Source organism: Vigna radiata, chromosome 3, assembly GCF_000741045.1.
Source record: "Vigna radiata var. radiata cultivar VC1973A chromosome 3, Vradiata_ver6, whole genome shotgun sequence".
Classification (NCBI taxonomy): domain Eukaryota; kingdom Viridiplantae; phylum Streptophyta; class Magnoliopsida; order Fabales; family Fabaceae; genus Vigna; species Vigna radiata.
In genome coordinates this window covers 3,450,926-3,468,053 of record NC_028353.1, presented here as the reverse complement: position 1 = coordinate 3,468,053, position 17,128 = coordinate 3,450,926, and the positions used below count along the sequence as shown (strand labels likewise).

Below are 17,128 nucleotides of genomic sequence, written 5' to 3'. Positions count from 1 at the left end.
TGCATCTCTTTTCTACGTTAAAATTTTATTATAGTATAACATTTTATTCAAAATTTGTTGATAGTAGTTTCAAAACAATTGTTTCCTTTGCTTTGATAACACGTTCTAATGGTAGTCACATTAAGAAGAAGCGAGTCTTGGAACACTTTGGTCCAAAAGATGAAGGTGAAATCATTTTTGCAATTGGTCAATGTCATCCTTGTATCCAACACTGCCACGTCATTGCTAGATTCTCCTCGGTGGCCCCACCAATGCTCTCATCTCACTTCCAATTGGGATGAGGAAGTGTTAAAAACAACGCATAAACTCAAATGAAAAGTCATCCAAGAATTATTTTAAAAGTATTAAAATCAACACATATGCTGAAAAATCATTCGATAATTATTTCAAAAAGCATGAAAAAGAGCACATAAGCTTTGACGAAAACTAATATTCTCTAATATTTCCAGTATATTAATGCTATAATAATAGATTATCTAACTTATTATGTTATTTTTATATATTCCCAAGATATTATGATATAATAAAGGGATTAGCTAACTTATTATGATGTTCTCTTATATTTCTAAGATATTTTGATATAATAGTTTTTTATTTAATAATTGATTATTTAGCTAAGAAAGATAATGTTCTTATGTTTGTCCATTTATTACTTACCTTTATTTCCTAAGAGTCTACTTAATACACTTTCATCAATATTTTCCTCTAGAAACGTTTATACAGCAGGTGGCAATTTAGATGATACTAGTATGAACTTACACCATCTTTCATTAAAATCCCAAAGCTTAACCAAAACATTCCTCACGCGAAAAGGAAATTACTCGCTGCTAGTGTTTGATAAGACAACACTATGACAAAAAATGCAACAAAGGAGGACTGCAAACTTGATCTAAACTTTAGACATGAAATACAAGAAGAGTCTTGAATGCGAGAACGGGTAGCAAAGTGAAGAGTTGCACAACATTACAACATGTGAGTAAAAGAGTGAGCTTCAGCTTAGGGAAGCAAGAATAGATAAACTTGAAAATCCTCATAATGCCACTTCATTAGAGGCTTTGCAACTTTTAGCATGGAGCAAACACAATGAACAATACCTTTGATAGAGATAACAACATTACATAGGGGGACTAAGACGAGATCAATCTAGACTCTTGGTAAAAAGTTAAAGACCCAACTTGAGTACCAAAAGTCCACACTCAGAATTCAATCAGGAAGCATGATAATGTTGACCACATAAGCAAATTGTTTGTTATATGAGAAATAAAATGTGGCAATGATTAGATAGATGATCAACAATTATACTCTATAATTCCAAACTGGAGATTACTCCAGTGATAATATTTTATGAAGGGAAAATTTGGACCACAAAACTGTGGAACTCGACACACATAAATAAGAAATTGATTGAGGTAAATTTTATACGAAAAGTACAGGATGATGCCTGTGTCATAAGAAATACCTCAAAACAAAGACGAATTTTATATGTGAAGTGTGGGATGGTGTCTCTGGCATGGAAAATACCCCAAAGAACATACTACCAAGCTGAATATCACATGAGGCAAGGCCCTTGACATCATAAATACCTCAAGCATTTAACTTTTACTTTACTATTTTATAGTACATCGATACAAAAAAGTATATACTATTTTTACTTCGCTCAAATTTTTCTTAAAATAGGTTTTGTAGGACAAGGTTTTACGAGGCACATTACATGTATAAATTCCACATATTTCATAATTAATACATGAATAGAGTCCAAACTTACGACAACTGGGTAAATCTGAGTCCAATGCCTCAATATGTGACTATTCAATAAATTCGAGCACAAAGGTCAAAATACATGACTATTCAGTAAATTCGAACATGAACATCAAAATATATGACTATTCAGTAAATTTGAGCGTGAGTTTTCAACCATGATCCTACTTGAAAAATACTCTAAGTAATTTATGAAATATACCCAACCACAAATCTACTTGGAAAACACTCCATGTATCTTAAATGCGTCCAACCATGGACTTACCATGGACTTACGAGTTATTATATAAACATCACCAAGTAAGATATCCAAGAAAAAAAATCTCCATAAAACATTAAGACCCTAAAAAATCAAGGAAAGATCATATTTATAATGATATAAAGAAAACTTAAGTTATAATAAATTGAATCCAGTTATTATTATATCTATTAATTTGTTGTTATATACTGAGTTTATCTTATTTATTATCACTTTTGGAAGAGCCTATAAATACATGATTTACTTTAAAATAATACTCATTTTTTACTTTCAAACACTCTAATATACTTTCTCAAATACTCTTTATTAACTTGAGCTTCATAATTTGCAAGTGAACTTCTCTTTTTGAACGACTTGAAGCTCATATTAGTTAATAATTAGGTCAACGGTCTCAAATCAAACTCGGTCATAAAAACAAATGTGAAATTAATTTAGATTTTTACCGTGATTTATTTCAATTTCATATTTCATTTCCAGTTTTGATTTGTTTTAAAATATTATCTACACTTTACGCTATTTAACGTAATTTTAAATATTTGTCATAATTAATTTTACTTGTGGTCTGTATTTTAAATTCGATGAACAAAATTCATCATAATAAAATAATCAACCTAAGCCAGTATTAGAAAAAAATAAAAAATTTATCATCTAAAAAACAAATAAATACATCTTAAAATAATTAAATATCTAAACAATACGTTTAAAAATAACAGTACAATTGAAAAAATATATAAATTTGGTGCTTTTATTAATTACATCAATAACTTTAATTTATATAATTAGAATTAGTTTACACAGGATAAACTTAACTTTAAAAAAAATACATTGCAAAAAGAAAGAAGTTTTTTTAAATGGAGAAGACTTCACTTTTTTCTTTAAGAACTTAAGCGACAATTTCAAACTAAAACTATTACTTGAATAACTGTAAAACAAAAACAAGTCACCAATTGAGTGTAAGTTGGTCAGTTCAATAACTATTTATCTAAATTCATCTATATATTTTAAGTTAACTTAAATCGATAAATTTGATAAAAAGAAACTATAGTTTTAATGAAAAAAAAAAAAGATTTTCGCACCTTTTCATGAAAGAAAAAAGCCATTGCCTAATATAAAATAATGTAGATAGATTATATGACACTAAAGATAGATTTCTGGATAGATTATACGCCCTTCAACTCTTGTAAACTGATGCAAAGGCATATCATTCAAAAATAGACGAATCGAAGGGCATATGGTCAATTTTTCAAACTCCCACCAAAACCTGTCATAATGATTTATTTTCATGTGTTTTCATTTGTACTATTCTTTCAGTAGTTCATTGTACGTGAGCAATGCTTGTAATACAATTCATGTATTTCACGTGGTTTCTTTTCTGCTAAAAAGTCATTCTTCGGTTCATATTTCAAGTCTATAATACCGGTAATTAACATTCAACATTTAACAAAGTCTCAACCACAATATACAAATCATAACCTTCTTTCAAACTCTCACATTGATCATTCCAGAATCAAGCTCTTCCTGACACACACTCATGTAAAACTAGGAAAAACTTTTTTTAAAAACACCTTTTTAATAATTTTTTGACAACGCATATGTGACAGCTTGTGATTGGTCTGTTTCAAATATTTTTTAAACATAAATTCAAATAGACCAATAAAATGATGACATGTGTCCCGTTGTAAAAAAAGTTGTCAAAAAGTGTTGTCAAAATATTATTGTCCGTAAAACTAAAAGCAAACATGCTGATATTGATATTTTATTAAGGTTAAAAGCTCTTTTTGGTCCCAGTTTTGGTTGGGAAAATTCGAAATGGTCCCTGTGTTTATTTTGTGTTCAATTTCGTTCCAAAGAACGAATTTGGTGTTCAATTAAGTCCTTTTCAGTAACTCCGTTGAAATTCTTAACGGCAATGTGTCCAGATGTGCAACTGCTAACTGAGGTGTCATTTCTTTACTGACTGGGAGTCCTTTTCAGTAGCCGTTAGAATTTTTTAAATTATATTTCTTAATCAGAGTTTTTATTTTGGGAATAAATTGAAGAGGGTGGATTCTAAATTAGGGTTTTTATTTCTCAATCTTCTTCCCAGTTTTACTACAATTTTGAAGGATGGCAACCTGAGACAGAAGCATCTATCTCAAGCTTTCAACAATCCCACTTTCCCAAGAAAATGATAAACCCACAAAAGTGTAAAGAGTAAGAGAGATGAAGAAACGGGAAACCCTAAGAAAAAGCATCTTTATCAATGGGCTAAGCTGAAAGTCGCAAGGTTGAACAGCGACTCAATTTAGGGTTCCATGGAAATTGGGATTTTCTGATTTATGGGTTTGCAGGTGATGAAGATGAATGTGCGAGATGATGGAGGTTCTGCTTGTGCCGCTATGCAGATTTCTCTGATCAAGATGCGATGTAGATGGAGGTTGTAAGGCTAACGGCGAAACTTCTTGAAGATGGCCATGGAAGATTCTCTATCGCGATGAAGATGGTGAGGGCACGATTTTGGTGGCGCTTTGATGAAGAATAACGGCGATGCTAGGTGGTTGATGGCAAGGTGGGTAAGGTTTTGCCCAGTGGTGGTGGAGGTCGTAAGGGAAGAAGAAGAAGAAGAACGAGGAGGCTGTTAAGATCCAGTGAAGAAGAAAACTATAAACTAGTGAAAAAGATATAAAAAAAATCAAAATAACTTTAAATGCCACTGACCACTCCATATCACCCAATAAATGACACCTCACAATAGAGTTGCACATTTGAACAATAAACCGTTATCAATTTAGACGGAGTTAGTGAAAAGGACTCAATTGAACTCCAATTACGTTTTTTAGGACCAAATTGAACACAAAAAAAACATAGGGACCAATTCAAATTTTCCCAACCAAAACTGGGACAAAAAGAGCTTTTTAACCTTTTATTAATTTAATCCATCTCGGTGTCTATACAAATCTTGACACGAGAAAACAGTAGTTCGGAAATACAAAGGTAGGAATCCTATCTTTGGATTCACACGATATATTTTCGAGGGAAATGATGTTTTATGTGAAAATATTATTATTCTATTCTAAATGCTCCAACTACTCCCAATATATATACTTATTTCTCGCTATTTATGAAAAGAACACCTATCGAGTGACGTGAGCAATGAAATCATCAAATTCCATCCGAGAAACTCCTCCTTCATCCCTGGATTTGAGAATGACATTTTTGAGGTCCATGGCCCTTTGTCTCATCTCATTTCCCTCATTTGTTGCCATCAATTTTCTTACGGCATTCTCAACAGCTGATGCTGTCACCAACTCATCTCTGCGGTCCCATTCCTTCACCACCACTCCAACCTTAAGCACATCAGTCACCAAAACTCTATTCCTAGGTTGGTCAGAGTGCATAGGCCATGCTGCTATTGGCACCCCCATGGAGATGCTCTCCATGCAAGAGTTCCATCCACAGTGACTCATGAACCCCCCAGTTGAAGTGTGGCTAAGGATCTCCAATTGGGGTGCCCACTCTCTCACCACCAACCCAATGCCTTTCACTCTCTCTTCAAACCCCTTTGGGAGAACAAGTTCATCACCACCATGCTTGAAAACATCTCCCTTGTCAGCATCCCTCAACACCCAAATGAACTTTTGCTTGCTCTTCTCCAACCCATTTGCAACCTCCTTGATTTGTTCCTGGGAGAAGCTTGTTGTTGTCCCAAAGGACACATACATCACTGACCTTTCCTCTTGTTTGTCAAGCCACTCAATGCAAAAGTGCTGCCTTTTTTCACTCTTCTCAATGGACAAGGGGTTGAATGGCCCCAGAGCCCAGTGGTTCTTGCTGCTGATGATCCTCTCTATCAGCTCCATGTAAGGTCCCTCAACTGCCCTTGTGGTGTTGTATATGATACCTTTGCTGAACTTGTGAAACACATACTGAGAGGTGATGAAATCAAGGAACTGGGTGGTGAAGCAGCCTTCAAGAGTGGGAACTTCGGGGACTAGGTGGGACATTTTGTTCACCGGAGGCTTCCCCATTACGTCCCAAAAGTATAAGAACATGGTGAAGGCGGAGACGCTGTGGAAAGTGTAGGTCTCGCAGTTGGAGACATGGATGGCATCTTGCACCACGGAAGCCATGAGAGAGTCGTAGATGACAACGACCCTTTTGGCCACAAGGGAGAGAGACTGCAAGAGTGAAAAAACAGGTCCACGGAGGCTTGCGGAGGCCTGAAAGGAGGGAAGAAGGTGGGAGGGGAATTTGGTTGGGGCATTGGGGTTTGGGGGAGGGGAGAGAAAAGGAGGAACATTGAAGTCGTGAATGTGAATGTGGGGAAAGGAGTTTGGATCCCAACCTTGAGATCGAACCATGGCTTGGCGGTTGTGTGTGGGAGAGCCGACGAAGTGGAGAGGGATGTTGTGAGCCAAGATGAGGCGAGAGAGGTGGAGGAGCTGGTTCAGGTGGCCCTGTGCAGGGAAAGGGACCACCACCACCACCACTGGGGTGGGTTGATGATGGAACATGCCATTGTTGTGCCTTTTTTTGTTGCTTTTGTAGTTGGAAGCCATGGGAGAACTTTCAAAGCTAGAAGAAGCCATTGAAGAGGTGGTAAAGTAGGTAACTAAATAAACACTGTTTTCAATGCTTCTTAGCACCTAGTTTCTCTTCCTACTTATAGAAGCCAAAACCACTTTTTTTCCATACAAATTCTTATACCATATATGGGTTAGATTCCAAGCCTGAACACGCGTCCCGCATTTCGTTGTAATAAAGTTATTGATGGATTTTTGGGTGTGAACTAATTTCAATGTTTATAAAGATGACACGATCTTATTTAAAATTTTTAAAGTGAAGATGATGTTTTATTTTTTATTCTTGAAAACTAATTTTAATTTATTCAATAATTTTATGTTTATATATCTAATTGTATTAAATAAAAGTTTGCAAATTATTATCTTATTTGTAAAGAAAAAATTTCTTCCACAAGTATTTTTTTTTTTTACAACTTTTTGATAAGTATGTATAATAATTTATGATGAATCCATTTTAAATATTTTTTTAAAAATAAATTCAAATAAATTAATAAAATAATGATACATTGTAAAAAAAGTTATTAAAAAAATATTAAAATATCAAGATCCGTTTCTAAACATCCTTACTCTCTCGGTTATTTTTCATAACAGTATTAAAATTCAACCATAATTTATATATCAATTTAAATGTCTTAAAATAAAACCACAATATTATGACCACATCTATAGAAAGAATATCTCATAGTCACATTAACTAATAAATAGATGTGCATTATCTTTGATGGTGAGACCAACCTGATACCGGTATAACTACCTTTGCTACTTTATAAGTAAGTCAATAAACAAATAATTGTTTCTTATACTAAAAGAAACCCATAAAATTATTTAACATTGATTATATTTAAACAAAAGAAAATTTAGCAAAATTTATACTATGTATCAACCGATATATATAGATCATAATAGTGTTATCGATAGCTAGAAACATAGAAAAAATTCATCGATTACTATAAAATTAGTTAAATATCTAATTAGCATAAACAAGTTAGTATAGATTTAAAGAAAATTGGTCGTAATTAGATCAATTTCAATATAAAATTTAGGAAGAAAACTATAAATATAAGTTAAATATATAGTTGTTGGAATATTAATTACGTTTTTATTATAGCATTAACTGTTGTAACATATCGAACATCAGCACATTCGAGTACCTTTAACAGATACCTTAAATCGGTTTGTAAGAATATTATCTTAGCATGGAGAGGGTAGCGTCAAACCGTGAAAATCAATAAATTGTTTTAAGTGGTAACAACGTCGGGTGGACCAATCCATAGACCTATTGTGAAGAGCGTAGAGTGAGTTGGGGGTTCTGAGCTAGTTGGTCCACATAAGTCCATCCACATAATCTGTTGCTCGTGCAAGCCTATGATAGGTAAAGTACGTAGGGTGGCCTGCGGACTCGTAAACAATTCAAAATCTTAATTTTTTTTCTAAACGATTTCACTCACTCATTTTTTGTTATGCGTTTCTCGTTTCTCTTTTGTGTTTTTCTTTCTCTCATGAAGCACAACATAAAGTGTCTCATTCACGATCTCTCTTTGTCTCGCAACAATAGACTCACATATGAATCTGAATCACTTGAGACATGATTATTAATTTTGATGAAAATATAATAATATAAGAAATTTGATATTAATTGAGAAAAAAAATCAAATCAAAAGCATATAAATAGACCCACGAGTATCTATCAATTCCAATGCGGGACATACCATTTCTGCCTAGATATTTTAAACATAGCATATCAATCCTATCTGCATATTACCATCTTATATTTGACAAGGGTGAAACATAAAAAACAATAAATAGTACAAAAGAAGAACGTCTTTCTCTGGTTTTATTTTTTTACTTGGTTATGGTCCATTGTAATAATAATGCCCAACAGTGGTGTAAGCTGTATCTGACTCATCCTATATTAATTTGTCCCAATTGGTAGTTGGATACTTTCTTTTTTTGAATGGTATAGAGGGTTACTTCAAATAGCAACCCCACATAAACATTAATTACATTTCTTTCTTTTTCATTTTCTACAGAATTATTCATACACAACCTTTATTAATATCATTAATAATTTTGTTATTATAATCTAACAGATTACTTAAAAATAAACTTTAATGTGTTCTTTATTAAAAAAAAATAATTCTCCTAAAATGGGTTTTTGATTTTGGTGCTTAATATTTTTTACTTTTCATATCGTAAAATTCATAATCTCCTCTTTAGTCTTTATAAGATATGATAATTTTTATTTTAGTCCTTTTTAAAATATGTAATTTATTTTACAGAGTTAAAGGGTAAATTTTTGTTTGATATTTTGAGATTCCATATACGTCGAGTTTAATCACATTTAAAGATGCCTTCCCATATCTTTTCACCTTTGTTGGTTGTGACTAAGTCCCACGTGCTTTCTAATGTACCTTTTGGGACAAAGGTTTATGGCTTTAGAATCAGATGTATCTATATGTACTATTTATTTGATGAACCAATGAGATTTCAAGTTTTATACCATTTTGGAACAGATAATAAATAGACAGATATATATAATTAAATAAAAACAGTAATATTAGCTGTTTGATTTAAGGAAAAAAATAAAAATGAAGTATTTTAGTTTGGAAAAATAAAGTACTAATTAAGATATAATTTGTAATATGTACTTATTGTTAGCATTTTTTTTCTGTGGTAAACTCCACAAGCTAAGTATACAATTAATTCCATGTGTCTTAGTCCTACAATTATTAAGAAATTAAAAAATATATTTATTATTTTGCCTTTCAAGATGATGTTGAAATAGATTATAATAAATGAAATTTAATATTAATAATGAGGATGAGTATGCGTTTGATTATTTTATTTTTACCTATGAAATAAAAATTTATTTTCATCTTATATTTAAGTTTGATTATTTCATTTTATCATTGAAATAAAACATAATTGTAAAGAGTTATAAAATAACATTTTAAAAGTGACATGGTTTAAATATTGTGAAATTTGATTATTTTAATATTAAAAGATTTTAATATAATAATTTTATTATAAAAGAGTTTTATATTTTTAAAATGCATAATCTCTTTAAAAATCATTTTTTTAGAGTTCTTTAACTTTTTTTTAAAAGTTTTTCTTTTCTGTTTGTTGGTTTGAAGATCAGAGGTTGCTATGGTGATCTTTGAGGCGAACTTTTCACTTTCATCTTAGCAGTTTCTTAGATAGAGTAAATTGGTTTTCCATTTCTCTTTTTGATATGTTTTGTCTTCCTTTCCATGAGAACTATTTGGGGTTACATGTGACGTCTAAGTTATCTTTAAGAGTCCGCGTTAATCAATGGTCCTAATGGTGTGCCTTAATCATGTTTTTATTGTTCATATGGGCAAATAGAGCTCCATGTGCTTTAGAAGGTATTCCTAGGTCTATCGAGTTGTTTAATCATTAATCAGGTAAGAAAAACTAATTGCTTTGTTTTAAAGTTATAGATGTGATGAATATGGTAAATGCATGTTCAGTTGATGTGAGTTTGTTGAATTATTGATTTGGTGTTTGAGTTGCTGAAATTTGAATGTATTACTATGTTCGTGTGTTGTTTGCTTTATTTGAATTGGAGTTGAACTGAGGAACTTGGGATATGATCATTTGAGCAAGTTGGTATGCATTTTGACATTGAAAACTATTTTTGAACCAAGCACTTAGTAGGGAATAAAAGTTTGATCATTTGAACAGGTCCTTTTGTTTCAAAAATCATAGAATTGAATTTGTTGCTTTTTGGTATAGTGTTGAGCGATTACAAGTTGGCACTAAGCGTCAATTCCTTGTGCAAGTCTGAGAGTATTTTAACTCTAGACCATTAAGCGTCAAGTTTTTTTAAAATGGATTACTATGGATATGATGTATGTTTAATATGTATTATGGATTGAGAACACACTGGTACAAAAATAGCGTATAACGTAGAATATTTTGGACCTTTCATGTCGAATTCGAGAACGAGGTCATATCGGGAGACGTTAAATTAATGTTGAATTTAAAAAATTCGACGTTAAATAAACGACAAATTTTATCAATATCGACGTTAATCAATTTTTCTTAATTAATTTGATCATTTTTTACAACTCTACGAGACTTGAAAAGCAGAAAAACAACAAATTTCAGTTTTTGGTATTTTATAAAACATGAACTATGAACGTGTAATATAGTATCAACAACAAAAAACAAACAAGCTTAATCAAACAACAAACAAGTTCAATCAAACAACAACAAACAAGTTCAACCAAACAACAACAACAAATAAGTTCAACAAAAAAAAAACAACAAACAAGTTCAACAAATAAATTCTTCAAAACGAAAACGAAAATGAAAACTAACCATCCAAAGGTAGGTTCATGGAAATAAAGTGTTGCCACCAGTGAGAGAAAAAACAAAATGCGCCTATGAAGGACAAGAACACGAAAATAATCGGTTAAAACAAACGAGAATTATACCTAATGTAGTTAATTAACATGCATTTGTATCAAATTAAAGAAAGATTACATATGATGGTCGTCAAACTTCGTTCGAGAAAAGTTTGAGCAGAGAAGAGGGTCTCGCGCGCTAAGATTAAGTGAATGAATTTTCAATCTCCTGCTCAAATTTTTATTGAATTCACTAACCTTTTGACGTCCAATGTTAAGACATTCGATGTTTTATATCCTTTACATCGAATTACAATTCTAAATGACGTCTAATAATTGCATTTATTTACAAAAATGTCACCGGTCATTTTTAACGTTTGGCTAATGAGTGTTTAGACATTGAACGTGTGACATTATACACTGTTTTTGCACTAGTGACATGGTTGTGGATATGTGTGGTGATGGTGTTATGGGAATTTCAAGGAATAATTCTTTGTGGTGATGTATTTGTGTATGCATTGACATTGGGGTTTAATAAGAAGGTATCCTGAACTCTAATAACTATTCACACTCAAATAGAGTAGAATGACTTATGTGATAAAAGTCGTAGGAGGTCCTAGTCTATGGACAATGGTTTAGTCCTAGATGTGAATAGGACTAACCTAGTGGGAGTGATAAACCCTTTGTTTATGACTCTGTAGAGTACAAATATTACTACACGTGCATGTACCCAGATAATTGAGTTTAGTGTCATTTGTTTATGTGTATTTATATTCTTTATTGTATTTAATTCATGTTTAGATTTTATCTAATGTGTTTTAATTGTTTATGAAAACTCTTTTACACATTAATTTAGCCTGATGTCTCTTGTGTGTTGTTTATTTCTATTGTGATGATAACTTTATTGGTTTGAGTCGATGAAGGATAGGAATTAAAGCCTCTTTAATGGAGAATGGTGATGTTTCTTCATGGTTGTCTAGTAATTTTCTTTAGTTAATTCAAATATATATTTTATTAGTGTAATTATTTTTTTTATAACTGTATTAGTATAATATGTTTATAGTTTCAGACTATCTATTTTTTTTATTGATCTTATAACACCTTACTTCTTTAGTTATAAGCTGATAAAATTGGAATTTTATATTAATATCTAATTAGAATGAACTTTTTGTTTCGTCTTTTACTATTCTAGATATTTATAAAAAGATATTTTTTATAAAAATAAAATATATGAAAAAACATGATATTATCAAAGGTTAGAAAATACACGTCTTTTTTTCTTAGTGTTAAATATAAAGAAAATTATAATGATGTAATTATCAAATAATAAATTAATAAAATTTAAATGATTATATATATAAAGAAGTAAATATTGATTATTCTTAAAACAAGTTGTGACAAAAGAAAAGTTAATACCAATACTAAATTTTATAGATTACGTAAGATATTAAAAATATTTTAATAATTTAAGATAGAAACGAGACATATATAATATATTTACTTTTGTTTCTATATTTAATATAAAAAATAGAAAAACATTTTTATACTTGTAAAGGACATAAAAAATAGTGTTTTAAATGTGATAATGATTTAAATAATAAAACTTGGTTATTTTAATATTAAAAGTATAATGTGTAAATAAAATTTCTATAAATGAGTTATTATCTAAAATCACATAATCTTTTTAAACGAGCTTTTCTATAGACTAATCCTTGGATTTTCAATTTTATTCGACTAGCAAAAGAGTAAGTTGGTTTCTACAGTCTTTCTTTGTTTGTGATTTTTTCTATGCATGTGAGCAGTTCTAAGTTGCATGACTCTCTACTTATCAGTGGTCCTGACAGTGTGCCATCATCATGTTTTTGTTGTTAGGAATAGATAGAGTTTCCTATGCTTGTGGAGTTGTATGAGGATCCTTAAAGTTATTTGGTAGGTTTAAACCCTTTTTTGGTCCCTAATTTATGTTCTGATATTCAGTTTAGTCTCCGTTTTTAAAAATGTCAACCTTTAGTCCCTATGATATGAGAAATGTATCAAATCAGTCCTCATGACAGAACTTAATGAATAATAAATCACAAGTTTTCATACCTAGATATCCAATATTTTGTGATTTGTTAACGGAAGGTGTTATGAACAACAAATCACTTAATGAAAAACTTTTGATTTGTTAACGAATAGAACTGATTTGATACATTTTTCATATCATAAGGACTAAAGGTCGACATTTTTAAAAGCGGAGACTAAACTGAACATCAAAACTTAACTTAGGGACCAAAAAAGGGTTTAAACCTATTTGGTAATCTATCAGGTAAGGAAAGCTAAATGCTTTAGTGTGTGTGAGTTGGATATTGTTTATTGAAATTGGTATGTTGAATATGATTGTTTTTTGTGCTGAATTGAATGATATGGTTAATTGATTGAATTGAATGTTTGCTTTGTGTTTGAATTGTGCTAATTAAGGGAATTGAGAATCTAACCATTTGATCAACTTAGTATGCAGTCTAACCTTGAAAACTATTTTTGAACTAAGGACTAAATTAGGAATATCAATTTGATCATCGAAACAGGTTCCTGGTTCCCTAAATCAAAGAATTTATTTTACTGGTTTTCTGATATGGTGCTGAGAAGTATTAGTGTAGTGTTGAGCACAAGATTGGTTGTGCAAGTCTAGAAGCAATCTTTCTCCATACCATTGAGCGCCCACTTTTCCTATTTAGCAACCATTTGTGCAAATAATCTGGCACTAAACGGTGGTAGGGCACCATTGAGCACCAGTTTTCACTGCAGGTCATGAACCATCTTTAGTTCCACGTCGTTGAGTGGCAAAATGATGTCATTGGGTGAGCCATTTTTTGAGAAGAATGATGTTAAGTGTGAGAACTATCGTTTAGTGCCTCCTTTTACAAAAGGTCTAGCATTGGGTGACAGAATTATCGTTGAGCACCACTTTTATGCGAGAGGTTTCACATTGAGCGCTATCCTAAGCATTAATTTATATAATTGTTTTAGCTTATTACTTTGGTTGTTTGATATTAATCTGTATCATTCTTGATTTTTGCTATTGAGAATAATGACTACATGAATGTATAGGAGAACCTTTAATATGCTTATGTGTGGTATGGTTGTTGAGAGAATTTCAAGGAAAAATTTTACTTTTTGGTGATTTTTAGTGTATGTTTGACATATGGAAATTCAGAAAGGAGGTATCCTTATATACCAGTCATTTAGCTCATATAAAGATTAATAGGATGGGGAAGAGAATGACAGGAGGTTTTTATCCTGAACTTTTGGTCTTAGGCATGAAAAATTAACCTCATGAGTAGTAGGGTGATAACCTTATGTTTATGACTCTCCAGAGCATAAATATTACTATAAGTGTACACCTATAATGAAGTCCTATGTCAAAACATATATCCAGATAATTGAGTCTAGAGTCAACTGTGTGTATCTTTATATGAGTTATAGTACTTTATAATTGTTGGACTAATATGAGATATGCTTAAATTGTTTTATAAAGTTTTCCTTTGAAAACTAGCTTATCCTATTTTTTATTTTCTTTTGTGATTTATTTCTCTTTTGTAATTATTACTTCTCAGAATAAGTAAAGAATGAATTAGGTACTAACATGTTTTTGCTGGGACATGTTTTTGCTGGGAGGCGAAGACTCATAAACTTAAAAATCTCATTATATCTAAACTTTATGTTTAAGAACTCTTTAGTTTTAAACAATTTGTTATTATATACATATACTATGTTAGTATAGTTATTATACGGTATAACTATATTAATATTTTATATGTTTTGTATTTAGGTGTAGAATTTATAATCTTTTATTTAATAATTTTATATTATTAAATGTTGTTATAATATTTATGTTTATCCAATTAATATTAAATTTTCCATCAAAACAAAAAAAATTACCTCATATTCATTTTTCGGCTCTATTTAATATAAATAAACTCTCGATCAAAAAAAAAAATTGTGAGAATCAGAATATGTTATTAATTCTTTTCTCGTAACTCATCCAAATTTAAGGGTTTGGAAAAGGAGAGAAGACCCTCAAGTGTATTTTGATTCATCTATAAGTTTCTTTACAACTGTCAAAATATAAAATATGCTCCATCCAATTATTTGCTCCTGAAAGATCTATAAAAGGAGTTAGGTACGTAAGATGGAAAAATTGTGATTTAAATTAATCAAGTATTTTTCTTATCTGATTTGTTTGGTTTCGACTTAAATAGATTTAGGTTAATTTACTTCATTTTATGAAATAATAACGATATTTAAATATTAATAATATTATATTTTAAAAAAAGACACATATTATAATTTATATATTAACTATAAAATTAAAATTTAATTTAATAACATAAAGTTAAGAAAGTATTCTTTAATTTTATAATTTATTTTATTTTTAAATCGTGTCAAAATCACTTGTTAGGACCATTGACCGACAGATCATGTTTCTTCACATGTCGAATTAACTCTATATTCATTTTTGTAATTTAACTATACCAACTTCAAGGTGGAGAATTAATTAGAGATGTGAAAATGAGTTATAATTCGCATGTCAAATCGATCCACCAGAGGTTCAAGCCAAGTAAGATTTAAAAAAAAATTATATTTTTTTATGCAAGTCAAATTTCAACCTGACTCATTTAAACTTGGTTCATACGGGTTGAACACGTGGTGGATCGGATTGGTCCATACACCCACCTACCTAATTTTATTTTTATTAAAATTTAATTTTAATTTTATAAAAAAGTTTATTATTACTTTTGTTTGAAATAATTATTTAAGTTTCCTATTTTCAAAAGTAATTAAACCTCATGTTGGGAATAAAAATTTAGAAGTAAAATTTGAGTTTATTTTTTTTAATTTAAAAAATTGTATTTAAGTGAGCCAGTGAGCCAACCTGTTTACCCACCATCGGACTGGATTCGAATTTTATAATTTTATAATCTTATAATCTTATAATCTTATCATTATGATTCTATAATTTTATGATTTTTATGATTCTATAATTTTATGATTTTATGATTCTATAATTTTATGGTTTTATAATTTTATGATTTTATGATTTTATAATTTTATGATTTTATAATTTTATAATTTTATAATTTTATGATTTTATAATTTTATAATATTACGATTTTATAATTTTATAATTTTACGATTTTATAATTTTATGATTTTATAATTTTATATTTTTATAATTTTATGATATTATAATTTTATAATTTTATGATTTTATGATTTTATATTTTTATATTTTTATGATTTTATAATTTTATTATTTTATCATTTTATATTTTTATGATATTATAATTTTATAATTTTATAATTATAATTTCATAATTTTATAATTAAAATAAAAATAATACATAAAGTAAAACTAATTATTTAAATGTTGATAATTTATTTTAATATATTCTAATGTAAAATATCATTTTAATTACTTTTATATATTTTCTTCTGTCAGGTCAATCCTAACCATTACAAACTTTCCTTTCACTTCCCCCACTAATTTTTTCAGTTTCTCCCCATCCAAACACTTTCATATTTTTTACTTTTTATTCGATACCTTGTTTTTCCACTTCTTCAAAATTATTTTATATTCTCTAATTTAATATAATTTAATAAAGCCTCTTTATATATATATATATATATATATATATATATATATATTATTTTTTCTATTTTTTTTCTTCTATATTGAAAAGTAAAAGCAACCCTAACTACTATCTCTCGTTATCTTTGAGATTTCATCCATTCATTTTGTTTGTTAAAATATTTAGCAAAAAAGAATGAGATAAGATAAGAAGAACTTAATTGCACCAAATGTTGGACAAACTTTTTGTACATACTTTTGATATGGTCCAGAAATTATGATTGTCCATGGAAACATGTATAAAGGAGTTGAAATGTGAAAGTTGATGATTCCTTTTATCCAATATCCAAACAAATAACACAAGTACAACTATTGTGGTCCTCTCCAGGTTTCATCCTCATGCTCTTCTTTTCGCGTACATAATTGTTAATGGAGCAATTTTTTCAAGTTTTGTGGGATTTTTATTTAAAATCTACTTGAAAATTTTACAACCTTTATTCACTATTGATTAAAAAAAAAATAACAAAGAGTCACTGCTTTTTATATTAGAGTAAAACAAATTTGTTTT

General features: G+C 29.8%; 1 protein-coding gene across 1 annotated transcript; it reads right to left on the bottom strand.

Annotated features, from left to right (window-relative positions):
* Positions 1 to 4,883: 4,883 nt before the first annotated feature.
* On the bottom strand, positions 4,884 to 6,723 carry LOC106757212 (zeatin O-glucosyltransferase-like). Its single transcript, XM_014639833.2, has one exon. It carries the CDS (start codon positions 6,583 to 6,585, stop codon positions 5,131 to 5,133), a length of 1,455 nt encoding a protein of 484 aa, XP_014495319.1. The 5' UTR covers positions 6,586 to 6,723; the 3' UTR covers positions 4,884 to 5,130.
* Between the last annotated feature and the right edge of the window lie 10,405 nt (positions 6,724 to 17,128).